Genomic DNA, 27,092 nt, shown 5'->3' on the forward strand with positions numbered 1-27,092 from the left:
CTGCGAAACTCAAAAACAAGAAAAAAAACAGAAACTGGCACTGGGCTCTGGGTTAATAAGTTAGTCCAAAAAATAATATAAAATAACATATTAATGTATATAAAACATCCAAAACAGATAATATAATAGCATGGAACAATTGAAAATTATAGATACGTTGGAGACGTAGTTGGCTACGAAAGAAGTACCTCGCCAATGAATTACTATAAAAATATAGTTTTTCATTGTCAAAACCTTTTATTTTATATAAAAAAACTTTATTCATTAGAGATCTAGCTAAACTGTCAAGCTCATGAGCCATTATATTAGCCTCTCTATTACAGTTTCAAAACTAGTAACAGAAAAATCACAAGCAATAAAATAGCAATCATTAAACACAGTTGCGGCCGCTCCGGCATATTGTCTGGATGCTTAGCAATAACCTTCAAATTATCAGAGTTAACAACAAGGCAATTACGGGCCGGCCTTCCACGCCAGGGATAGACCAAATCTGAGCGTCAATGCTTCCACCGTTAAGAGGTCCACACACCAAACAATTCTTCAATTCTTCAATTCCCCACCAATCTTGAAGTTGCTTCAGGATGGGGAGAATTGGTGCATTTAGATATATACATGACGTACTTGATTTTCCTATCTATTTCACAGTAAGAAACCTGCATATGGAAAAGATGGTGGCAACAAGCCCAATTGTTTAACTAGTACCACTGGCTTTAACCACCAACCCATCCATTGTACTGCATATTTATCATCAGTTCATGATTTTGGAAAAACAGCACAAATTGTGCAGTATAACAACTGAGCATCTGTAACAACATGCCAGCACTCAAATGGATCTCTGAACATAACCTCGCAATTACACATCTCTGATTCTCTGAACATGTACACAATGACACATAAAATTCAGAAAAGCAGGCCAACACTAATGGGCGATCCGGCGATCAAGTTTTACTTGATGGCTCATAGATGGCTCATCCAAGCACAGTTACATCTAGAGAGTCTAATTACACTTGTTATGCTGCGTTCCACACGGCGAGTGGAATTTTGAGTAGATTCTTCTGGGGCATGGCCGGTGGGATGAACTTGATCCTTGGTGCCTTCTTTTTGGGAAACGACGGAGCGTCGACCTTCGCAGCGGCGGCGGCGGAGCGAGGAGCAGCGAACCATGGGTGCTTCAGCGCGGCGGCTGCCGTCAGCCGCTTCTCGGGGTTGCATGTGAGGAGCCCTTGCAACACCTGAAATCCTTCCTCGGACAGCTTGTCTTCAGGGAAAGAATACCGCAGCCGGCTGTACTTGCACCCCGCCGGCAGCCGTCGCAGCGCCTCGGCGGTGAGCGGCAGCGAGGTGAACCCTGGCCACGTGCTCTCGTCCGGCATCCCGAGCACACAGAAGATGCTCCACAGCTGCCTTATGTCATTCTTCGTCTTGTCTTCGTCGTCATCTTCGAGGTAGCCCTTGAACATCGTCCTGCCGGTGAGCAGTTCGGCAAAGACGCAGCCGATGGACCACGTGTCCACTTGCGCGTCGTAGTCCTTCTTGCCAAGGATCATCTCGGGCGCCATGTAGGACGTCGTGCCGGCCCGGTTGTACGGGGGCCAGTCGGACATGGACATGGCCAGCCCGAGGTCGCAAATCTTGACGAGCTCCCCGTTTTTCCCGACGAGGATGTTGCCAGGCTTGATGTCGCGGTGGACGATGTGGCGCTCGTGCGCGTGCATCTTTTCGGCGCCGGTCAGGAGCTTCCACATGAAGTCGCGCACCGTGGATTCTGGGAGCGGCGGGTCGCTGCGCCTGTCCCACAATAAAGAGTGGAGGCTCGACGCCTCGACGTACTCCATGACGAGGCCGGCGGTGTCGCCGGTGGCCGGATCGCACACCAGGCCCTCGAAGCCGACGACGTAAGGGTTTCCGTCGCAGGCCTCGAGGAATCGTGCCTCCCGCTCAAGATCTTCGACGTCGGGGGAGGAGAGGAACTTGACAGCCACGTTCTTTTTGGTGACGCGGTGGCGCATCCTGAGGACGACGCCGAAGCCGCCTTTGCCTAGGCGGGCCACCTTCTCGTAGTCGTCGGTGCTCCCGATGGAGGCGCGGCTCCTCTTGCAGCACGTCGGCGATTGTTGATGTTGAGCCGCCGCGTGGCCGTGGCCAGCGTCGAGGACGGCAGCAGGTCGCTTGCGGCCGGCCATGGCGCTAGCTCGACGACCGAACTGCTTTGGTTGGTGGAGAGGGCGGCGGAACTAAGCAGCAAACAGAGATCGATGATGGAGAAGGGGGAGGAAGGAAGTTCCGTATGGATCAATGCGCTGCGTTGGCTATTTGTTTCGAGTCGCCATGGAATTCAGTTCAGTTTCAATCCGAGTTACGGTGGCTGACAGCTTCTTTGCCTTGCTGCCTGCGTTTTCCGCCCGATGGCGGATTCACGGTTCGTTCATTTCCGACTAGAATTCAGGTTCTTCGTTACCGATTCGGTTTCAATATATGCTGACGAGACGAAAGCTCGCCCCTTCCCGCGTCCAACCAAGCCGTCGATCGAGCCGAGCGCCATGGCCGTCTGCAACTGCAAGAGACCTGCTGCCGTCCACGCGACGACCGCCCAAGGACCAGAAACGGCCGGCTGCCGCAAGAGGAGGCGCATCGAGGACTAGGAGGAGACGCGTGGCATCGGCAAGGGCGGCTCCGGCGTCGTCGTCAAAGTGTGCCACCGCGCCACGGGCGATCAAGTTCCTCCGCTGCACCGAGGACCCCGCCGACGGCACTAGGGAGCTCCGGCGCGAGGCCGGCTGACAGGACTAACAAAATTCTTGAGAAATGTTCAGGTTCAGGTTCAGGTTTACAAAATGGATCTCGGGTTTCGCCACTGTCGGTCGCTATGGAATTCTTCAGAAATGTTCAGGTTCAGATAGTTCAGGTCCTGACAGTTGCCCGTTCCGGAAGACGATCCTTGCCAGCTAGGATCATTTTGAGGGAACCAAGATCGGATCGTCTGATTGAAGAATTCTGGAAACGTGAACTTGATTAAGTCGGCATCTTCTCATGTTGTTTCTTCTGATCACATGTTTAACCATTGTACGTACCAGCCACTGCGTTACCAATTACAAGGACGAGTGTCAAGTACCAGCACAGGAGCGACCTTGATTTGCCATGTGGATCCACTAACGGCAGACCTGTAGCAGGAACAGCTAATGGGCTCAAGTGCTTCTTGAATTGAGTGATGTGAAAAGCGCCATGTATTTGTGCCATGCCCAGAAGCTGCAGTTTGTATGCTCCTGCACCAATTTTCTTCGGAACTAGAAATGGTCCATAGAATTTAGTAGCCAGTTTGAGTCCTATAAGGATGTCAAAAGCTGTCATGGTTTCAATGTTTAAGTACTCCCTCCATTCCCTTATACCAAGATAAAATTTAATGACTGCTTTGCAAGTCAACTTTTCTTTTTGTTAACCAGGATCATTAATAAGTCCACATGCATGCAAGGAAGGAGTGAGAAGGAAATAACACAGTGTCATTATGACTACATGCATGCAAGTATTAAACAAGTTAGTAGTACAAGAAAACATCATTAATTTTTGTCTCGATTACTGTTAGTGGCCTTCTATAGATGCAAAATGTATTTTTCATAGTGGCCTCGTATAAGGGAATGGAGGGAGTAAATCATATGTCTCACTTCATAGTTCATGTCAGGTCTCTTTTTATCTGCATACTTTTTCATTCTGGCTTGAGCTTGTTCGAGGTTGTTTTTTAGTTGAGTTTGTAAAGATTTCTTCTCTTCTAGGAATGATCTAGCCTCACTGTCAACAGGTCAGGGACTGAAACTTCATTTATGAGAGGTGGAGGAAATCCATATAGGAATTGAAAGGGGGTAAATTTAGTAGCTGTTGAAATCATGCTTGCGTTTTACTACTACAAGGGAATAATGGCACTAGGAGCTGTTGTTTATGGTCTCTTGCGCTTGCTTATCATATCTAGTGAACGGCCTGTTTTTCCTTTCCGATGATCCAAGTGCCACAAACGGCCTGTTCATTCGTTCGTTCAAGAGATTAAAAGATTATTAGGAGGCTGCTATTTTTGTTCTGGCTGACCAATGATCATGCATCTTGCAGCCTGTTTCCGCGGAAAAAGAACATTTTCTACGATGAACGAAGTTTGTTTAACACATGCGAAAGGTTAAAAGAACAAGGAAATGACATCACAAGAGAGGCAGACAAACGACCGATCATGCAGGATTTTCCTGGACAACAGACGAACATACGATCATCTCACATGAACACCAATCATACGCCGCCGCCACGACAAAGACAAACACCTCAGAGTGAACACGCATACATGCTTCCGCATTGCAGAACAAGGTAAAGCATCCATCGTAACCACAAGACTTGGTTCGCATACCACGGGAAAGCTTCTCCCCTTACCATTTACTGGTACCCTTCACCCAGTCTCAATACACAAACTCGGCTACATTTTAACGTTTGTGACTGATCACCATTAGGAAGGGAACTGAAAACAAGAGGAACTGAAAAAGCCCTGTTGATGCAAACATTCTCCTGAAATCTTTGCCTTGTGCCAATTGCCTATTTGTACAGCAGTCCATTCGCCTGCGGAGAATGCAAAAGTGATCAGACATCATGTAAACCTTCTAAAATGAAAATTAGATATATTAAGAAGACATCGAAAGTTCTGAAGCCAGGTAACATCCAAACCACCATACACAAACAAATTATAGTTAAGAGAGAGAGACCCCATCCTTCATTCGTGTTAGATTATTTACAATGTACCTACATGTATTTAGAAAGAAACAGAAGTTATTTTTATACCAGATTTAGTGGATGGCTCGGGCCAGGGTGAGGGTCGGGGCAGGGCCGGTCTTGTGATTTTGGGGGCCCGGGGCGAAACTAGAACTCGGGGCCCCTTGTATTATACAAAATTTATAATAATAGCAATGGATACGAGATTTATAACAATCTCGCCTACGCTCCTATAGCTATCGCTGCAACTGTATCTACGAGGATGATCCTTTTTGTGAGATCCACAAGTGTTGGCCCATGATAAGTTGTGTTATTTCGACATTGTATGTTGGGTACGGTACTTTCTCTGTCCAGATTTATTAGTCCTTGTTGGGTTTTAAATCTACTTTTAACCTAACATTTGATTAATAAACTACTCCCTCTGTAAACTTTTAAAAGATATAGTGATCTAAACGATCTTATAAGTTTACGGATGGAGTATATGCTATATATCACAAAATATAGATCATTTAAAACATTATTTGAAATCTTACCCAATGATACTTTTTTTTTGCATATAACTCATATTTTTTACGAGTTAAATTCTAACCAAATTTATACTCAACATTTGAGGGGGCCTAATAAATTCAAATGGAGGAATTTTGCATTAGAATGTGGTGTAGCCCTCACATTCTATTTGGATTCTAACTAATATACACAAATACAAAATGGTACGAAAAGACACTTAGATAAAACCAAAAATATATATTTTTAGGTTGAATGACACATGCGAAAGTAAATTAGTCAGTTAGCAATATAAGTGAGATTGTGAGAAACGGTAATAAACCAAGCGATCAGCTTGGTAAGCTACCTACAAAAAATTGCAATCAATTGAAAAAAAACAAAACGGTAATATGATATACCTGAGAACGACTGGATCTCGGACGACGGTGCTCGGCGATGACGCACGGTGGACTGGTTCATGGCCCTGGCGGGAGGCGCTCGGCCATGTGCAATGGCTTCCAACGATTGGAGCCTAGAATAGGCATCGCCTCAGCCTTGAGCAACCCATTGATTCAGAGATCGTTGCGGCCGATAGAAATAGAAATCGCTAGATCGGGGCTTGGAGATATGGAATAACGATCTGAATTGAAAGGAGAATGAACTACATCTGTACATGACGGCATACACCTACAGATCCACTAGATGAGGAATAGCTACCATAGAAGAAGGGAAGCTGTGTCTGCGTCCGTGACTTGCGCCTGCGAAATTGAAGGAAATCCGCGTCAGCGGGCTGTGCGATGCCTGCGTCCCTGGCCTTCCTCGCGGCCGGCTACGTGCGTGCCTTCGGGAGGGGGCCCCTTGACCTTGGGGGCCCGGGGCGGTCGCCCCCCCTGCCCCCCCTCAGGGCCGGCCCTGGGTCGGGGCAGTCTCCGAGGTAGGGGTCGGGCCTGTGGCGTTCTCCATGGCAGGGGTGGGGGCTGTCGCGGTCCGCGGGGCAGCTGTCAAGGCAGACGCCTTCCTGTGCACCATAACCTTAGCCCAAGCTTCCTTTGTGATCTTGTCTGCGTGAGTGGCCTCCTTTAAGTCCACTGGGCCTGACATCTGTGCCACTTCCTCCTCATCCTCGTCGCTGAACCCACGCTTGATTGCCATCTTAATCTTGTCCCTGGCTCGGAGCCGGTACATGTTGGGAAAGGAGCTGCAATGTCACATAGAAATGTCTCAATAGAAGACAACTGCAGACCTAAAGAACTGATGCTTCAGAGACAAACGTAAAAAAAAATGCATATTTGATGACACAATACTAAGCTACAACAACAACTATGTGCTTCTGGATCTGATTAGATAAACAGTACTTCCTCCGTCCAGGTGCGTTGGGCGCCTAAGGAGAAGCTCTGCGATTCAGGTGGGAGCAGATTGGAGTAATGAAACACAAATGCAAAGTACACATAAATTCCATGTTTAACCAGCAGTATTTAATGTACCCAATCCTTTTATTGAACTCGGTTAAAACAGCAGAATCGAGGAAACAACTGTCGCACTAATTATTGAAAATTGAGTTAATTCGTCTGTCCATTGTGCATGTGGAATACTGAGAAGCAGCAGCAACTTATATGCTTCTGGATTTGATTAGATAAACAGCAGCTTAACACAAATCTGAATACAGCTCAGTACTTGTAGATCGCAAGGTCTGACCAGAAGTATTTAACAAGGTAAGCTGTACGCGATGTTGCATAACATCGCAGAGGAACATAAATAACAGTAATGTGTAAACACAGAACTGTTACAAGGATTTCTGAACTCTTGAGTCTGGCAATTTAAAAACACAGAACTGTTATAAACAAGGAACTTCCCTAAACAATCTGTCCAGAGAGAAAAGCAACGAAGAATCACCAATCACTGGACCAGAGAACGGTTACTTTTGAATCATCCTGCAGCAGTTCCAACTCTAGATAGTTTCTCTAGCACCACATCTCAAAGTCACGAATCATCCCCATGGCATTTTCTATTTTCTATGTACAAGGGAGACACCTGGGTTTTGTAAACCAAAAGGCTGGTTCAGATTCCACACACACACACACACAAAATTGGGGTCTACTCGAATTAGCACGGAATTCAACAAACCAATTTGATAATTTACATACTGACCCATCCAAAGACTTGTAATAGAATTGATTGAATAATAAAAACTGAACTAGCATACTTGGATGGTGACTCTAATGGATCCAACAACCACAAAGGTTGGCACACTTCCTGACTGCTGCACTTCTCCATTCCTTGTCCCATTGTGTTCATCACTTCATGTGCACAATTCGGATAAATACATGCTGCATGAAAAAATCCCTGCCCGACCACAGCCATATCATTCTTACCAGCTAGGAAAGACAGGCGTATCAAGCATTGATACGGACCATCATAGATGATTGAGCAACATGGTCTTGGCATAATCTGGACGGAGCGTATCAGAATTGAAAAAAACTAAACCCCGGAAGGAACAACCTACGCAATCACACTCCCGAATGCGTTCAGCAACGGCGGAAGCGCCAACCAGCACAATCATCTCTCTCCTCCTCACCCATACCCCCCTCCCCCCTCTCGCCTCCCTCTCCGAGCTCACCCATCACCCGCCGCCGCGCCGGCAGCCTCGCCCGCAGTCCCCGGAAAGCCCTAGGTCTGGTTCCCCGCCACCGTCGGACCCCTCGTCCAACGGCCCCGAAACACAATGCAGATCGGAGGAGGAGTCGAGGAGGCCATACCGAGTCATGTCGCCGGCGAGAGGGCGAGGCGCGCGGAGAGATCGTCGGCCCAGTCGCTGCGGCGGCAGAAGACGAAGGCGCGGCAGGCGACGCTTGCTTCGTCAGGAAGGATGCTTCGGGAGACACTCGCTTCGCTCTCTCCAGTTTTGTGCCACGGCCAGCCAAGCACGAATCTTAAAGCGGGCCCGTCAGACCGGCTCGCGGCCCGCGGCCTCGTACGGTCTGGTCCGGTCCGGTCCGGTCGGGCTCGGGTCCGCACCGCACCCGCACCCTTCCGGCTCCGGGTAAAAACCCTAGCTCGCGCTCCAGGCCGGGGGAAGCGAAGTGGTGGGGAAAGAAGAAGAGGATGACGACGACGGAGACGGCGACGGCGACGGCGGCGACGGCGAGGGAGCCGCGCGAGGCGTCCCGGCGGGAGGGCCGCGACTCGCACGGCAGGCGCCCGCACTCCTCGTCCAGGTCGCGCCGGGACGACCCCAGGTAAGCGCCCAGACCAATCCGCCGCAACCCCCGATCCGTCTCGCTGGAATTTTTCAGATTAGCAATCGGTTCCTTGTGCTCACGATTCCCGATCGGCGCATCGTGCTCCCGTCGCAATGCGATTCGCGCCCGTGCTGACCCCATTCCGGAACTCGTTTTTTGGTAGCCCGAGGAGGCGGAGAGACGACAGGAGGCACGAGTCCGACAGGAGCCAGCACAGGCGTCGGCCCGAGGAGGCCGCCGATGATGCCGGCAACCGTGATGAGAGGAGGAACAGGCACTTGCAGGACGCGAAGGGGCGGAGCGACGGTCCTGATCCGGGGCGCGGGGAGGGGAAGCCGCCGCCGGGCGACGCCAAGGAGGACCCTCCCGCGAGGCACGAGAGGTCTCCCAGGGGAACCAAGCGGTTCTCCGAGACGAGAGAGGCCTGGCGGCCTAGATCTTCGTTCTTTCAGGTTCTTGTCTTCTACACATACACGTGCAGAAAGGGGTTCTTGTCAGTGGGTTATGTTCTATGCTTTCAGTGGCTTTGATAGCTGTTAACGATGCACTTAATAGACAGTTAGAGGATCGCGGCTTGAATGTTTACATGTGCTGGAGAAGTAACTGCCAATTCTTGTGCCGGTTCCGTTATGAAATGTCTATCTTTAATGCTATCTAGGAATTAGGAGTATAAACTAGCAAGAAGAAGGCTAATTGTCTTAAATTACATCTCATCAGCCCATTTTGTTCTGTATTTGTTTGTTCACACATTGATATATATATATATATATATATATATATATATATATATATATATATATATATATATATATAGGGATCCCATATATATATATATATATATGTTACTTCCTTACATGTTGGGTTGCAAACCTTCAGCTATTTCAGTATGTAGTGATGTAACATTGTCCTATTCCAATGGTATGGTTTCCTCTCTAGAAGTCAAGTGTATAGAATTATATAGTAATATAACTTGTACCTCCTTATTATGCACTTCCTCCATCTGCAGATATAAGTCGTAATTTTGTTTTCTGCGGTCCACAAGACCACAATGCAAGATCCTTTGCGTCCAAGAAACCAAATGGAGAGGACAGAAGGCGAAGGAGGTGGACGATACCGGCTTCAAGCTGTGGTACACGGGGACGGCTGCAAACAGAAATGGCGTAGGCATCTTGATCAACAAGAGCCTCAAGTATAGAGTGGTAGACGTCAAGAGACGTGGGGACCGGATTATCCTGGTCAAGCTGGTAGTTGAGGACTTGGTTCTCAATGTTATCAGCGCGTATGCCCCGCAAGTAGGCCACAATGAGAACACCAAGAGGGAGTTCTGGGAAGGCCTGGAAGACATGGTTAGGAGTGTACCGATTGGTGAGAAGCTCTTCATAGGAGGAGACCTCAATGGCCACGTGGGTACATCTAACACAGGTTTTGAAGGGGCGCATGGGGGCTTTGGCTATGGCATCAGGAATCAAGAAGGAGAAGATGTCTTAAGCTTTGCTCTAGCCTACAACATGATTGTAGCTAACACCCTCTTTAGAAAGAGAGAATCACATCTGGTGACTTTTAGTAGTGGCCAACACTCTAGCCAGATTGATTTCATCCTCTCGAGAAGAGAAGATAGGCGTGCGTGCCTAGACTGTAAGGTGATACCTGGAGAGAGTGTTGTACCCCAGCATAAGCTGGTGGTTGCTGACTTCCGCTTTCGGATTCGTGTCCAGCGGGATAAGCGTGCCAAAGTTGCTAGAACGAAGTGGTGGAAGCTCAAGGGGGAGGTAGCTCAGGTGTTCAAGGAGAGGGTCATTAAGGAGGGCCCTTGGGAGGAAGGAGGGGATGCGGACAATGTGTGGATGAAGATGGCGACTTGCATTCGTAAGGTGGCCTCGGAGGAGTTTGGAGTGTCCAGGGGAAGGAGAAGCGAAGATAAGGATACCTGGTGGTGGAATGATGATGTCCAGAAGGCGATTAAAGAGAAGAAAGATTGCTTCAGACGCCTATACCTGGATAGGAGTGCAGACAACATAGAGAAGTACAAGATGGCGAAGAAGGCCGCAAAGCGAGCTATTGGTGAAGCAAGGGGTCGGGCATATGAGGACCTCTACCAACGGTTAGGCACGAAGGAAGGTGAAAGGGACATCTATAAGATGGCCAAGATCCGAGAGAGGAAGACGAGGGATATTGGCCAAGTCAAATGTATCAAGGACGGAGCAGGCCAACTCTTGGTGAAGGACGAGGAGATTAAGCATAGATGGCGGGAGTACTTCGACAAGCTGTTCAATGGGGAGAAAGAGAGTTCTACCATTGAACTGGACGACTCCTTTGATGAGACCAGCATGCGTTTTGTGCGGCGAATCCAGGAGTCTGAGGTGAAGGAGGCTTTAAAAAGGATGAAAGGAGGCAAGGCGATGGGCCCTGATTGTATCCCCATTGAGGTGTGGAAAGGTCTCGGGGAGATAGCGATAGTATGGCTAACCAAGCTTTTCAACCTCATTTTTCGGGCAAACAAGATGCCAGAAGAATGGAGATGGAGTATATTAGTACCAATCTTCAAGAACAAGGGGGATGTTCAGAGTTGTACTAATTACCGTGGAATTAAGCTGATGAGCCATACAATGAAGCTATGGGAGAGAGTCATTGAGCACCGCTTAAGAAGAATGACAAGCGTGACCAAAAATCAGTTTGGTTTCATGCCTGGAAGGTCGACCATGGAAGCCATTTTCTTGGTACGACAACTTATGGAGAGATATAGGGAGCAAAAGAAGGACTTGCATATGGTGTTCATTGACTTGGAGAAGGCCTATGATAAGATACCGCGGAATGTCATGTGGTGGGCCTTGGAGAAACACAAAGTCTCAGCAAAGTACATTACCCTCATCAAGGACATGTACGATAATGTTGTGACAAGTGTTCGAACAAGTGATGTCGACACGATGACTTCCCGATTAAGATAGGACTACATCAGGGGTCAGCTTTGAGCCCTTATCTTTTTGCATTGGTGATGGATGAGGTCACAAGGGATATACAAGGAGATATCCCATGGTGTATGCTCTTTGCAGATGATGTGGTGCTAGTTGACGATAGTCGGACGGGGGTAAATAGGAAGTTAGAGTTATGGAGACAAACCTTGGAATCGAAAGGGTTTAGGCTTAGTAGAACTAAAACCGAGTACATGATGTGCGGTTTCAGTACTACTAGGTGTGAGGAGGAGGAGGTTAGCCTTGATGGCCGGGTGGTACCTCGGAAGGACACCTTTCGGTATTTGGGGTCAATGTTGCAGGAGGATGGGGGTATTGATGAAGATGTGAACCATCGAATCAAAGCCGGATGGATGAAGTGGCGCCAAGCTTCTGGCATTCTCTGTGACAAGAGAGTGCCACAAAAGCTAAAAGGCAAGTTCTACAGGACGGCGGTTCGACCCGCAATGTTGTATGGCGCGGAGTGTTGGCCGACTAAAAGGCGACATGTTCAACAGTTAGGTGTGGCGGAGATGCGTATGTTGAGATGGATGTGTGGCCACACGAGGAAGGATCGAGTCCGGAATGATGATATACGAGATAGAGTTGGGGTAGCACCAATTGAGGAGAAGCTTGTCCAACATCGTCTGAGATGGTTTGGGCATATTCAGCGCAGGCCTCCAGAAGCTCCAGTGCATAGCGGACGGCTAAAGCGTGCGGAGAATGTCAAGAGAGGGCGGGGTAGACCGAATTTGACATGGGAGGAGTCCGTTAAGAGAGACCTGAAGGATTGGAGTATCACCAAAGAGCTAGCTATGGACAGGGGTGCGTGGAAGCTTGCTATCCATGTGCCAGAGTCATGAGTTGGTTGCGAGATCTTATGGGTTTCACCTCTAGCCTACCCCAACTTGTTTGGGACTAAAGGCTTTGTTGTTGTTGTTGGTCCACAAGACCACAATGCAAGATTTATACTATGTGTTCTGTTATATTATAATATAGGTAATAGTTTGTGTTAGTATTTTGCAAGAGAAAGGCAGTGCTAAAATTTTCATGTATGTGTTCACATATACTGATGGTCAAACTTCTTTTGAAGGTTGATCATGGATCCCATGGCACCTGTATATTTAGAGACGGAGGGAGTACTGTTCTACTCATTTTAGTGTCTTTCTGATTCAATTTGGTTGAGCCTATATTGTACTCCTAGTTTACAAAGATGTTCTAGAGTCTAGATGCTCTCCCATAACGTTTTCTCATTTAAATCAAATTACGCTTATTCATTTTTGTAAGAGTCCAGTTGTATTAAAACACATATACTTCGGTGATCTACCTTGTACAACACATGGATGCTGAGCAAAGACTATGTGTTTTCTTTTACATTGGTATTCATGTTCATGTTAATTGCTTGTGCTGTTACGGAACTAGTTGTGATCAGAATGTTGGGTTGTTGCTAAAGAATATCTCTCTGTCAGGTCATCGTGCATAAGTGCTATATTTCTGGTGATTTAGTGGTAGTTCTCTTGTGACACATACCTTCAAATGTCCACTTTATTAACAACATTAGGCTACTTGTACTTGTATGTACAGCATGATGAGCGTGAACGTGCTGGGCAAGGTGGTCGACGCTATGGTCGCCAAGGTAGTGGGGAGCTGCCTTTATTAGTTCTTACTTTCTGCACTACTTTATCTTTCCATCCTTTTGCTTAGGGTATTTTTTGTTTTTCATTTTAAAGATTATGGAAGACAAAGGGATCAAAATGAGCATCTCGATGATAGAGATAGACACAGGTCTGAGGGACATGGTTTGCAGGAAAAGTTTGGGCAGCCTCAACAACACAGTGATGTTGATTCTACATGGAAGCACGATGGGTTTTTCAAGTTGCAGGAAGACGCTTCGGTTGCCAAAAGGAGGCCAGGATTTAAGGAGATGAGAATGCCACTGGAGGGGCAAGAATCAGCTCCTGCTGTTACAGAACCGAATTCAAGATCACGTATACCTGATCAACCTGGGTGGACCTCTGGGATGGGAGAAGAAAGGAGAAACTACCATTCACGGGAATTCATAAGGCCTGATGATCGAGATACCAGGAGGGGATTTTCTGATTACAGGGGTGCTGGTCAGAGAAATGGCTATGATCCAAGAGGGCGTTTTGCTGGCAGAGGGGGAAGGGGCAGAGACAGGTTTGACTACCAGTATGGTGGAAGAAGCAACATGCACGAGGAGGCCGGTGATCATCAGACAGAAAAATGGAAGCATGACCTTTACGATGAGACGAACAGTACCCCAGCTCCGATGACTGAAGAAGAGCAGATTGCAAAAGTCGAAGCACTGTTGGCGCTGTAGTTACCGTTTTTGTTGTTGCCTGGAGGCGATGGGTAAATGATAGTCATCTTTCCACATTGTTGTCTGGACTCTGGAGCTGTTTGGGATGTCTCGATGGTCATGTACTTGGTCTCATTGTTATTGGATCTAACTATATGGCACTCTGCTGGAATTTGGTGTCTTATCTATGAATTTTCATTTACATGATGTTTTCTTCTCCCCTTTGAAGTGAAGCGTCTGTACTAAATAGTATCAATCGGTCCACTTTATGTAGAACTCATGGAACTCTTCATTTGGATTGAAAATGTTCTCTTCTTCCCTTTGGTGTGAAAGTGTTTGTAACAAACATTATCAGTCCGTGTCGGATCCACTGAACAAGTATGCTCCTTAACATATTATACATTCCTATTGAATTTATAACTGTCCATTATCTTGAAGTATTATTCTATATGTCCAACACATCCCTACTGCTGGTGGATGATCACCTAGTACACTACCAGTTTAGCTTGGTTTGATGATCTGTCGCAAGATAGCCTGTTTTGTTTGATGAAAAATCTGCCCTGCTAGAAGGCAAAAATACCTAGTATACTCTACCTGTTTAGCTTGGTTTGATGATCACCTAATATACTCGGTTCTTTTTTGGTGTTGTGTGCGCCTCAATTCATGGCTAGAAGGCAAAATTGTGCCTTGCGCCTCAAACTGAGAGGGCAACGCACCAAGTTACTCCCTCCGTTCCAAAATAAATGACCCTACTTTGTACTAAAGTTAATACAAAATTAAGTCATCTATTTTGGAACGGAGGGAGTATAACGCAACATTCTAACAGCACCAAGGTATAAAGTAACACTCCAACAGCTTGGCAGAGAATGAGAATTCGAAGAATACGGGACATAATCCATTGTTTGGTTGGGGGTGGGGGGCAAGGGAATTCAGGAAAGAATGGGAAATTGAATTAAGAAAAATCTTATGTATCTCTTCCGCACCCCTCTTAATTCATCTAGGGTGAGATTTTCTCTCAAGTTCCCACTGCTATTTCACAACGACATACGCAAAATATGGGATTGAGACTAGTAATCAACTTTCCAAACCTAATGCCCCAACAAACTCCTTCGTGTACTCTCATTCCCTTTCTCCAAAGTAAACACTAAGTGATACGCACCGAGGGAAGTTCGTCGGTAGACCCACCACCTTTGTACTTACCGGCTATTCCGTGCTATGTTACTTCTAATTCCAACACGCTACGAGCTCGTGACCTCCCCCATGATTGCGATGGGACGGAGATGCTGGGCCGCTCGTTGACGAAGATGCCATGTTTCGCTACTTTTAAATTCGCCATGTCGGGAGTAGGATAACGAAACAGGTGCTCTTTCGGTTGGCGTTAGGCGATGGGCCTCCGCCTTGGTTGTGGTGAGTAGATTGGTGATGTTGGGCCGCTCCTTGTCGAAGACGACACATTACACTACTTCTAAAACCACTACGCGCAAGAGCATAATAACTGAAGACGCTCTTCTGTGCTACGTCAGGGGAGGGACCTTTGCCTTGATTGTGTCGAGTAGGCTGACGATGTTGGGCTTCTCATCGTCCAGAATGCTATGTTTTGCTACTTCTAAATCCACCACACCACAGGCATGATAACTGAAAGAGGTGCCCTTCCACGGGCTATCGAGGAAGGGGAACTCGAAGGAAGAGCAAAAGTAAGCTACTCCCTCCGATCCGCAATAATTAATATGGATGGAGGGAGTATAGTTTTTCATTATATCTTAAACTTGACGCTACTACTGTATAGATCTCATCCTTAATTTGAAAAACCTAAATCTCATCCCTAATTTCTGGCTCCCAAATTAATCATTACCTGGTCCGTTTCATTTCTACAAGCAACTCCCACTCAAAACCCCCACAAACCCACACATTGCTTCAGCCCCCCTCCCCCTCCCCTTCTCCCCACCGCCCCCTCCCCTCCGCTCCCCCCTACCGAACCCCAATGGCGTCGTCGTCGTCGTCGCCGCCGGCGCGCCGCTCCGTGTTCGACGCCGCCTACATCCGCGCGGAGTTCGACGCCGCCGGCATCTCCCCCACCTTCATCCCTACCATCTGGAAGTACGCCTTTCTAACCCCTAGAACCCTACGCGCACGCCGCGCCCCATCTCCGTTCCCCCCCTTGTTTCGAGCGGTCGTGCTCACTCTGTGTCGGCGTGTGCAGGTACGTGCTGCAGAACCCTAGGTGCAGCGACCTCGACGGCGTCCCGTCCCTCTCGGCGGCCGCGTACGCGCTCCTGCGGAACAAGTTCCGGCCGACCACCTCGACCCTCACCGCCGCCGCCGAATCCAAGGACCGCACCACCACCAAGTTGCTCATCCGCCTCCAGGTGACTGCCTAGCTGCTCGCGTCAGATCAATTTTGGGGACGGTGATGTAGGGTGCGACGGTTTGGTTTTGTAAGCCTTTTTAGGTCTTGTATATAAGCATTTTAGGACCTGGTGATTGTTTTGGGATTCACATCGTTTCACCCTTCCTGATTGTTTCCCTGCACATTTGCATGACATTGCATCATTCTAGTTTTTACTATGCAAGCATCCAGTCGCAGAGCTTGAGCAAGAATTAAGAGGGGGCTAAATGAGTCTTACAGGGAGTTGAGGGGGCTAACTTAGGATATTGTGTCAATGGACAAGCGTTTATAAGTTGGTAATGTTATAGTTTCCCTTGTTATCCTAGTCCTAGTGCCTAGATATGAGAGATTGACTTAGTGCTGCTTTTGTTACCTGCAGTCCTACCCTGGTTTTGGACCTTTATATAGGACAATTCACTGACTCTCCCCTTATGTTCTCAGCACCTTTCTGGTTTATAGATTTTGTGTTTTGCTTTTGCAAAAGATTGTCCCTTTTGATTCTACTACGGTTGGATATTGATAAACATGCATAATTTAATGGGACCATAATTGAATGGCCGCTTGAGAAACATTTTATCGATCAAGCCTCACCATGAACTTCTCCAGTGAACTATGCATAAGTTCTGGATCATAGCGTGTAGAAGGGCCTATTGAAGTATTTTGCTGTCTAATGTGACCTACACTAATAAATATCTAAATTATCTCAGGCTCATTACATGTGTGGTGTTTATGGGCTACTAATCAAAATGTATCGGTACTTGTCTATGAACTTCATTCCAATTCTGGTCAAAGAATTATGCTGTTTGATTCAAGTGCAAGCAAGCATCAGCCACTTGTATGAATGTTGTTGAGGAAATTGATGTACAAATTGTTATCTGTACCTTCAGTAGCAATATGTTAGCATGTTTTCTTGCTCTCTAGATATGCCGCCTGCCCAGGTGATCATGATAATTGTAGTGAACTGGATTTATGAGGTTATATACCAATAGGTGGCAGAGTAGTATGGCTAATTCGGGAGGGGTTATAATTATATTGGGGATTGAGAGGATGAAGTAGATGGGAGATATGTTGTAATTTTCTTACTTGATAAAAATGGATGCGCCAAGGCTCTTTAGATAGAGCTGGCCCTAACAAATTGATTCTAAACAAACCTCGTATCTAAGGAAATATCTTATCTGTAATTGATTTAAGGCCAAGGCTAAGATGTGTCATACCCCTTATTTGCTTAAGGCCCAAGCTAAGTGATGTCTTACCTCTAATTGATTACCCCTAGCCTAAACGCTACTATTCCTAACTTTAAGATAACTGTAATTATATCTCTTAATTGGAGTCAGCTAGGGCCGGCTGGGTTTAGTGTGTGGGTGACCCATCCACATGACAATAATACACATGATCCAAAGCTTGGGTGCTTCAAGTTGTGTTGGATTTATGACAGCGTGTGCTGTATTAGTTTTATAGTTTCCTAACAATCTGAATTTTACACAACCACATCTTGAACTGTGTCATGCCACTCAGTACCATTTCATTTCATCATCACTGCCAATTTGACTTGATTTGGTTGCTTGCATGTGGATCACCTCTCCTTTTGTTATTGTTGTTGTCAGATACTTTTGCTTGTTTCCATTTGGTGGCACAATTTTTTTTACTTGTTAGCTTGTTCTAACTTCTAATATCAAAGGTATTGGACTAATCACACTTAATTTTTTTTTTGGGCTCTAGAATGGGGAATCTGTAGAAGCAGTGATTATGCGGTATGATTCACGACTGGGGAAGTATGATGGGAAGACACGCCCTGGAGGAGTGCGTTCAACCCTGTGTGTATCATCACAGGTAGATATATTTTCCTTTCATATTGAACGACCAGTGCTTTAGTAAGACCTAAACACTTGTTTGTAATGGCGTAAATTGTTTAGGTAGTATTGCTTCTGTGGACCTGTTGGTAACCTTTTGTGCGGCAGCATACTATGATCATTGTTAAGCTTGCGACTCATTTTGCTCTATAATATAACACAGGTTGGGTGCAAGATGGGCTGTAGATTCTGTGCTACCGGAACAATGGGATTCAAAAGCAACCTTTCCTCTGGAGAAATTGTTGAGCAGCTGGTCCATGCAACCCGCTATTCTCAAATTCGAAACATTGTTTTCATGGTAATTTTAATTCTTAATGTGTTACAAGTTCCCTGATATTTCTTTTCGAAAGAAAATCATGCCCACTATAATTTTTTCATCATCCTATCCTGATTCATTTGTGTTGTTTGGTTTTATTATTGGTTTTTTTGTGTGTACTTTGCATGGTAATTTATGGTCAGAAAGTCAAAGCCATGGTGCATCTTTTTCAGTGTTGCCGTTGTATATTTGTTGTTGTTTCATGATCGATGGTTGTAAATTTATGATTTTTGTTTGCAAAATGTTGGCTGCTGTATGGGTTTGTTCTTGTATGTGGCTAGGCAGGATCACTGTGCTTCATGTTACATATACATGTGTTCATAACATTCATGCAAGTTCAAATTATTGTATGGAAAACCATTTGTACTTGTATCGGTGAGTGCTTCCACTATCTTATGTGTACAGTGTGTCTTTATAGACAAACTACTGTGCCAATTGGGTTACTAGTGCTCATGTTATTAGTGAGAAAATTGGTAGATAATCTTATTGGATCTGATGTCTGGTAAACAGTATTCTCTAGATGACTTTCAGTTTATGTACTTGCTCTGCCTTATATGCAGGGAATGGGGGAGCCATTAAACAACTATACTGCTTTGGTTGAAGCAATCCAAGTCTTGACAGGATTTCCCTTTCAGATTTCACCCAAGAGAGTTACTGTATCTACTGTAAGCATACCTGCATAAGTAGCTTGTTTGCATGTTGAAATATCATTCTTGAGATGATTTTCTGATGACAATCGTATGTTAGTAGCTAACCTTATTGAACACTTATTAAAGTGACTTTCTGGATGAGCTATCATTGCCCCTGTTTTGTGATAAACCACACTGGAAAATTGCGTGGAAGATATAGTTGACAACTGTGCAATGATAACCAGCAAATAGTGCAGTGGGCATTGGATATTATTAGTAAGGATGTACTTGTCTGCTGAGTGATCATCTTCTATTTTAGTGTTGCTAATTATTTTGCTGTCCAAGTAATAATGTTGTTGGTTACCTGGATCATAAGACAGGCATTTCCCTTTTTTACTCCACCTATTATTGAAGCTGCATACAGTCTAGACTCCATAAGCGGATAAACCTGTATTGCAGTTTACCTTTGTTCCTGTCCTTTTGTCTGGCGAAGACTTATGGATGCTGATAACTTGATATTAATTTGTGCTCTTGTGCTATGCATACTTTTATGGCTTGTGTACCCTATGGTTCATCATGGTGTAAGTATGCCCTGCTAATATTTAGTTGAACTGTCGAGTTTTGTTTAGGATTAATGTAGCTAAAAAATTGATCATCATGTAGTACTGGACTTGGAGCAACTGTTGTAAATCTTAGTGTACATCGTAATATTATGTGATGTACTGCAGGTTGGGATTATCCATTCGATCAACAAGTTCAACAATGATCTTCCAAATATAAATTTAGCTGTGTCATTGCATGCTCCTGACCAAGACATACGATGTCATATAATGCCTGCTGCACGGGCCTTTCCTTTAGCAAAGCTAATGAATGCATTACAATCGTATCAAAATGCGAGGTAAGATTCTACAAATGTCACGACTTTGTCAATGCCAAAGTTTTAGGAGTAGTTTTAAGTATCAACGATCTCGCTTCCATGTTCCATTGCAGCAAGCAGACAATCTTCATTGAGTACATTATGCTTGATGGAGTGAACGATCAGGAGGAGCATGCCCACAAGCTTGGTAAACTACTTGAAAATTTTAAAGCGGTGAGATACGTTGTCTCTTGTTACTATGTTTTTTTCTTCTTCTTCAAAACTGTTGTGAACCATCTGAAGTTCTGAACTGCATCTGATGTGAATGTGTGCTTCAAATCAGTTTATTTTTTCTTAGGCAGCTAGGACATAATGCCATGACCTGTTGATCATAATGGATTTTCGAGTGCTTTGCAATTTTGCTTATTTCATCTTCATTGATGGTCGCATGTTGAAACTAATCATCACTCTTCTCCTAATCACTGACAGGTTGTTAACCTGATACCATTCAATCCAATTGGCTCAGCGAGCACGTTCAAGACAAGCAGTGACCAGAGCATCAAGAAGTTTCAGAAGGTCCTGAGAGGCATCTACAGCATCAGAACGACCGTTCGCCAGGAGATGGGTCAAGACATAGCCGGTGCCTGTGGGCAGTTGGTGGTTAGCCTGCCCGACGAAAGATCGGCAGGCGGGGCCACCCTTCTGTCAGATATAGAAGATCTCAGGATCTGATCTCTATCCCGCCTGTTGCTCGATATATCATGAAAAGTCGAATTATATTACCAATCAGCGTCATGACTTGATATAGTAACTAGCACCGTAGTTCCCAACCAAGCTTCAAAATATAGACCTGATTTTGGCGATCGTGGTGTGTGTTTCCCTTCCAACTCGGGAACACAATTTTGCTGCTGTTCGCACAAATGCCACAGACCTGGTTTTTGTGGGCAGCAACTGGAAAATGTTAGCAACTCTATCTAAGCCTTGTGATGGACATATATATAGTAGCACCGCAGTGCTGGCCCCGCCTTGGATGTTTTTACCTCGTGTCGAAGTTGGATGTATACCTGGAAGTTCTCGTTTGGATCTCCTGCTGCTATTTTGATATTTGATCTGGGTGTGTTGGGCTTGAGCTCTTCTTTGCTGCTTGTTTGTTTGTTTGTGTCGGCGGGATTGTTGCCTGGTTGCTCAGACGTTATGGTGCTGCATGTGTGAGGTGATGGTGCGTTGAGCTGGCAATTGGTGGGGGGTCATGTGTATTGTAATGGCAAGACATGGTGAAGCACGTGAGCTGTGTTGCTCGTTTTCTTTTCTGGCGTCTAGGAAATGTTCTTTTTTTCAAAATGGATTGTCTAGGAAATGTGGATGCTTGGTGGCAGCCTGCCGGGCTTACGAGTACCCCCTCCGTCCCAAAATAAGTGTTGCCGATTTGGGACGGAGGGAGTATACTGGAAGGTTCTAATTTTTCATGTTCCTATTTTCAAGTTGCCTGAAAAACAATTTGGTGGAAAGTTGATTTTCATGGACAAGAAAAGGAGGCGAAGCAGACTTGGCTGGCCGGCCTCGCCAGACTTGGGGATGATGTTGTTCGCCGCGGCGACGAAGGCGTGTAGCGGGATGAAGATGGCAGGGCAGGGCAGCCGTTGGAATGATCCGACGGTTCAGCCAAATCAACTGAAGCCGAGCTTCTCAGGCGACTTACAGATAGGCAGTCAGTATTTTAATTTCTCCCTCAGTATCAAAATATAAATGGACGTTTTTGCAGTTCTTGTTCAACTGCTTGGCATATAGGAGACTTAAGGCCGGTAAAAACACTAGTAATTATGCCAACAAATCCTTCTTTTGGCGGTCATCGTGGCTAGCTTTATTAAAATGAAATCACACTTACATCATCCGCTAAGAATTTGATGATAAAGCTCGGAGGCGAATCGAACCACTGTGTAGGTTGGTTCTCCCGTCCCCAAGAATTTGATGATAAAGCTCGGAGGCGAATCGAACCACTGTGTAGGTTGGTTCTCCCGTCCCCAGTCAACTAGCACATCTGCTACTACATTAGACTCCCTATTACAAAATTTGATACAAGCCTTACTGAAACTTACCAACTTACTACGACATGAAGATAAAAAATCGGCGTTGTCATCATTGAGTAGCCCTCATCTTCCTTCAAAGCTTGGACAATTGTGATATTGTCCATACAAATTAGAATGTCGTTGCGTCCCATCTTTCTTACAAGTTTCAGTCCTTTAAGAAACGCCGCTGCTTCCGCTGCAACCACGTTAAGAACATGTTCAATCACTGCCATTGAGGCCGCAAGAAACCGCCATGTGTGGTCCTGTATTACAAGATCCTCTATAATCATGAACAGAAAATGAATCCATGTTGACCAAAAATTGTCCAGATAGGCCCCTTAGGCCTGTACAATGTAAGGCGCTTGGGATAGGTGCTTAGAGAAATAAACCAGTTTTTCTCTAAGCACCGGTGCTTATTTGTAAAGGGTAGACGCTTAATTAAGCGTCTGCCCTATAGAAATAAGCACTGGTGCTTAAGAAAAACTCGGTTTATTTTACTAAGCATCTCTCTAAGCACCTTTCATTGTATAAGGCCTTACTCCACTGGTTCAGTCTTGGAGTTGAAGTTGGGTTCCCGGTAGCACGCACCTATGGACCAGTTCGTCTTGGGGGTAGCACCTTTTCTTCTCTTACAACACATCCCCTCTGGCACCGTATATACCAGCAAGTGGTTGCTGCTATTTCGTCTTGGGGGTAGTACCTTTTCTTCTCTTACAACACATCTCCTTTGCTACCATAGATACCAGCATGTGGTCGCTACTATTTATGATAACTAAACTGGTTCCATATAAGGGATTTAACGAGTCACATAACAGGATCATCGAGTTCATGCCAACAAATCCTAATGGAAAAGATAGATACCCTTTCATCTTCACTCTCAAGCCAAAAAGGAAAGAAAGAAAGAGAACAAGATTCGGTGCGTTATTCACGAAAGAAAAGAACAATCTGGAGACTCCGATGCTGGGATGGCGAGATCGTGCGGCCACGAGGCTCCGGATAGCGGAAGCAGCCCCCTCCAACGGGTCCTCCTGCCTTTCGCAGGGCTCACGCGATTACTAGTGGCGGAACGGGACTCGCTGGCATCTCCCTCTGACCCTCTCCACCCTTTTTGTTCCTCGCCCCTCCTCCTCGGCGGCCGCCTCCCCGCACCCCCTCCCCCCACGCCGCCGCCGCCATGGCCATGAAGGGACCCGGCCTCTTCACCGACATCGGCAAGAAGGCCAAGGGTACCTACCTGCATCCCCTTCTCTCCTTCCGCCCTCCTCTGCACCCGCATCTCCTCTCTCTAATCTGTTCTTCGGTCTTTCCCGTCGGGCGTCTCCGTGATCTGCAGATCTGCTCACCAGGGACTACACCTACGACCAGAAGCTCTCCGTCTCCACCGTCAGCTCCTCCGGAGTGGTAAGGATCCCCCCGCTTCCGCGGCTCGATTTGATGATGCCGGTGTTTGTCGCATGTTTGCCGTCGGGCCGTACGATCTAGTTACCACCCTCCGATGGTTCCTCGAGGACCATGAGTAGATTGGGCTCTTGGGCTTTCTAGCACTCATGTTTGCTCGGAATCTCCGTGGTTGTTGCATATTGATGTTAGTGTTTTGAACGAATGCGGGTGGAGGCCGTGCTTCGTACTCTTATTATGTGCTACTAGCTGATTGGTTGGTAGCCTGATGGGGGATGGGAATCTCGTTGTATCCTTGTACAGCAATGTGGTCACATGTTGGCTGGGGTTGATTGGGGGGAAAAGGCCATCATTCGAGCTGAGCAATGCCTTCTGGCTGAGCATCGTGGTTAAGACGCTGCCGGTGGCCTACTCTGTTGCTGGCTCCTTTGTGGCAACAATTGCTGGCCCTTTTTACGAATGGTTATGCAAGTGTCTTGTAGAGTTGGTCCTTGCCCTGCTGGCAGACACTGGGTTTTGGAATTAATCAAGGCATGCGCTTAGTTTCCAGGACTGAAGACCGAACACAAATTGTTGCAAATTTTTGATTTCAGAAGCTTTTAATATGTGGTTATTGCACTTTCCAAACTGTTGACAGTGGAATTGTTTGACCAACACAAATATTGTTCTTGTTTGCAATTGTTAAGAGCGTTGACACTTTGCATATATTGTTCTTGGTGGCATAAGTTTTTTAAACGCTTGTGTCATCATATCTCAAAATATACATCAACTGAATTAACTAATCAAAAGATTGTGATACATCTGTCTACTACATATAATATACGATAACTGAATTGAATTCCTCAGCAACTTAAGAGATAATCTCTGAGAACTTGGATCTTTATAAGAGTATGTAAAGATATGTTTTAGTTGGATATACTGATTTAACAAAATAACTGTTGTAGCCGTGTAATTTATGTGTTTGTTTGTGCTAGGAATTGATTAATTTTGATTCATTAGCTTGTTCTTTCAAATGCATCGGTTTTGAGGAAATGAAGTATTTTGATAAGACAAACACTGTTTGCCATGTCACTTTCCCCAATGACATGTGCATTATGGAACTTCAGTATTTTAGCGTCTCAATATTCCAGTAAGGTCAGTCTTGTTATAGCAATATTTTTGCGTTTACCTAGATCTTTCAGCACGGACCATCTGTTTAACTGAAAATCTTATAATATGGTGGGCTTACCGTTTTCTTCCCTTTTTTTTCTAGAATTAAGAGTAACATGCAGATTGGTGAGTCAGTATCTTCAGTGTAAATCTACCTTCAACCTGTCAGCAATAGTCTGTTCTCCTGATAAGCAATTATCCACTGCACAACCAAAATTATCAAGTGAAAATTTAAATAATCTTTATCTTCAGTTTCAGAATATAAATTAGATGCTTTTATGATATAACCACCCTGTAGTTTGTTTAAGCTACAGAAAGAATTGTACTTCCTCCGTTCCTAAATATGAGTCTTTTTTGAGATTTCAATATGGACTACATACGGATGTATATAGACATAATTAAGAGTGTAGATTCACTCATTTTGCTCCGTATGTAGTCCATATTGAAATCTGTAAAAAGACTTATATTTAGGAACGGAGGGAGTGTTTAATTAATTTGCATTTGGAAATGCGCTTATTTTGTTCTTGTATGGTTTTACATTTCCCCGTGCACTTCTCTACCATTGATATGAAATCATGTACTATTTTATTTTGTTCTTGTATGGTTTACATTTCCCCGTGCACTTCTCTACCATTGATATGAAATCATGTATTATATCTTTGACTGATGCGTGCTAAAGTGCAAGTTGAACTAAGTGCATATATCCTTTTTTGTTACCCTTTGCCTGATTTTTACTAACCCGCATAATTATGTAACTTGCAATACTGGCTCACTGTTTCTGTTATCTGAATTTATTTGCCTTTAATGAACTTGTATATTGTTCAGGCCGTCACTTCCACAGCTGTGAAGAAGGGAGGGCTTTATTCTCTTGATGTAGCATCAGCTTACAAGTATAAGAATAATCTTGTTGATGTTAAAGTGGACACAGAATCAAATGTAAGTGATATTGAATACTCAGATTTATGTTTTCCCTCTTTTAAGCCTGTATTGTAGCACATTTATATTGTATTTGGCTATTTGCAGATCTCTACTACCTTGACTGTCTTGGATGTCCTGCCATCCACAAAGCTTGTGACGTCTATCAAATTTCCTGATTACAATGCTGGAAAGGTAATTTCATTTTGGTGTCAGTTGCTGGTTGTTGGAGTGGAAACAGCCTATGAGCTGCCTATGAGCTGAGTTCTTTCTTAACAGGTGGAGGTGCAATACTTCCACGACCATGCAACTTTTGCTGCCGCTGTTGGCATGAAGCCCTCTCCTGTGGTCGATTTTTCTTTGGTAGTAGGCCCTAAAGGACTTGCCTTCGGTGGGGAGGCTGGGTTTGACACTTCTTCAGGAAAGTTTACCAAGTACACTGGTGGTTTCAGTGTAACCAAGCCTGACTTCCATGCTTCAGCTATTCTGTAAGTCCATGCTTTGCTGTGATTTGTCATGAGTTGAGATTTGAACTAGCATTGATTGATAGATTACACCTACGTGTACAGGGCCGACAAAGGTGACACCATCAAAGTGTCAGGTGTGTATCACCTTGATGAGAAGCAGAAGGCTTCGGCCGTGGCTGAATTTACCCGGAAGCTCTCAACGAACGAGAACACACTGACAGTTGGTGGCCTGTACACCGTCGACCCTCAGACAGCTGTGAAGGCAAGGCTCAACAACACTGGAAAGCTTGCTGCTCTCCTCCAGCACGAGGTTAAACCAAAGTCACTCTTGACGATATCTGGTGAGTTCGACACCAAGGCCTTGGACAGAGCACCCAAGTTTGGGCTGTCACTCGCGCTCAAGCCCTGATGAGATCATACGTGGATGATAGCGATTGAACATCGGATTCTTTGGTTATTTTTTGTGAAGCTATGGCCAATAATTTGTTCCGCAGACATGTTCTGTTAAATCTCTGGAGGTTTAGGTGCTCTGTGGGCAGGATCCGATAGGCCTTCACCTGGATTTTTGTCCAGGCGTTTACTTTTTGATGATCGAAGTACTTCCCCATTGATAGATGTATGCAGCTTGTTTCTTTCTACTGTGAGTTCCGAGTAGCTTTCACGGTAGTATGTTACTTGAAGAAGAAGCTACACTTGATTTTTCATGCGGTGTTGATTGATTTTACCGCTAGTTGAGATTTACTGCTTGTTCGGATGTCAATTCTTTTCTTTTCTATATATCATTCTTCTTGCGGAGTCTCTTTTGAATGTTCTTGGTAATTTCCCTTCTTTTTGAAGACATTAATATTGGCGATAAGGATTTAGTTGACTCGGTAATACTCTCTCCGTCCCAAAATAAGTGACTCAACTTTGTACTAACATTGTACTAAAGTTAGTGCAAAGTCGAGTCACTTAATTCGTGACGGAGGGAGTACTTCATTGTTCATTGTGAAAGCAAATGTGTGACTGGGTAGCATTCAAGCCTTCATTTCGTTCAGTCATTTCTCGCCGTGGAGATATTTGATTTCTGTATTGCGCGTAGAAATCATCGTATTTTGTTTATCGGTGGATCATGTCAAGAGACTATGATTTGTGTTTGGCGCGACCTAAAACTTTGATATCTACCGTACCATACAGCCGTTTGAAAAGATTATCATCACGTAGATCGAGCCAGGAAAATGCAGAAGTGTGCAACGTGACTCTGATACCACAGCATGTGACTTGGATGATCCATCCACCAGGGCACCACTCTCACATGAGATTCTTATAATTATCTCGCGAGAACCACTTTGTA

The 27,092-nt window shown here is 45.3% G+C and overlaps 5 protein-coding genes across 5 annotated transcripts; 3 read left to right on the forward strand and 2 right to left on the reverse strand.

Moving 5' to 3' along the window:
- Positions 1 to 917: 917 nt before the first annotated feature.
- On the reverse strand, positions 918 to 2,294 carry LOC123100193 (putative cyclin-dependent kinase F-2). Its single transcript, XM_044522156.1, has one exon. The coding sequence runs from the start codon at positions 2,181 to 2,183 to the stop codon at positions 1,011 to 1,013; it is 1,173 nt and encodes a 390-aa protein (XP_044378091.1). The 5' UTR covers positions 2,184 to 2,294; the 3' UTR covers positions 918 to 1,010.
- Positions 2,295 to 5,848: 3,554 nt separating this feature from the next.
- Positions 5,849 to 8,118, reverse strand: LOC123098358 (uncharacterized). Its single transcript, XM_044520329.1, has 2 exons — positions 7,977 to 8,118; positions 5,849 to 6,418 (listed from the first exon to the last, which is right to left on the reverse strand). Exons 1-2 carry the CDS (start codon positions 7,982 to 7,984, stop codon positions 6,121 to 6,123), a joined length of 306 nt encoding a protein of 101 aa, XP_044376264.1. The 5' UTR covers positions 7,985 to 8,118; the 3' UTR covers positions 5,849 to 6,120.
- A 148-nt stretch (positions 8,119 to 8,266) lies between these two features.
- LOC123098357 (uncharacterized protein DDB_G0283697) lies at positions 8,267 to 14,144 on the forward strand. The gene is made up of 4 exons (XM_044520328.1): positions 8,267 to 8,456; positions 8,623 to 8,911; positions 12,992 to 13,043; positions 13,138 to 14,144. The coding sequence occupies exons 1-4, from the start codon at positions 8,323 to 8,325 to the stop codon at positions 13,746 to 13,748; spliced, it is 1,086 nt and encodes a 361-aa protein (XP_044376263.1). The 5' UTR covers positions 8,267 to 8,322; the 3' UTR covers positions 13,749 to 14,144.
- Positions 14,145 to 15,645: 1,501 nt separating this feature from the next.
- On the forward strand, positions 15,646 to 20,801 carry LOC123098359 (dual-specificity RNA methyltransferase RlmN). Its single transcript, XM_044520330.1, has 8 exons — positions 15,646 to 15,824; positions 15,928 to 16,093; positions 17,833 to 17,943; positions 18,127 to 18,261; positions 18,840 to 18,944; positions 19,637 to 19,806; positions 19,899 to 19,998; positions 20,254 to 20,801. Exons 1-8 carry the CDS (start codon positions 15,709 to 15,711, stop codon positions 20,494 to 20,496), a joined length of 1,146 nt encoding a protein of 381 aa, XP_044376265.1. The 5' UTR covers positions 15,646 to 15,708; the 3' UTR covers positions 20,497 to 20,801.
- Positions 20,802 to 22,872: 2,071 nt separating this feature from the next.
- Positions 22,873 to 26,519, forward strand: LOC123098360 (mitochondrial outer membrane protein porin 5). The gene is made up of 6 exons (XM_044520331.1): positions 22,873 to 23,056; positions 23,164 to 23,231; positions 25,203 to 25,313; positions 25,401 to 25,487; positions 25,572 to 25,780; positions 25,862 to 26,519. Exons 1-6 carry the CDS (start codon positions 23,005 to 23,007, stop codon positions 26,166 to 26,168), a joined length of 834 nt encoding a protein of 277 aa, XP_044376266.1. The 5' UTR covers positions 22,873 to 23,004; the 3' UTR covers positions 26,169 to 26,519.
- The last annotated feature ends 573 nt before the right edge of the window (positions 26,520 to 27,092 follow it).

The sequence above is a fragment of the Triticum aestivum genome, chromosome 4D (assembly GCF_018294505.1).
Source record: "Triticum aestivum cultivar Chinese Spring chromosome 4D, IWGSC CS RefSeq v2.1, whole genome shotgun sequence".
NCBI classification, from domain to species: Eukaryota; Viridiplantae; Streptophyta; class Magnoliopsida; order Poales; family Poaceae; genus Triticum; species Triticum aestivum.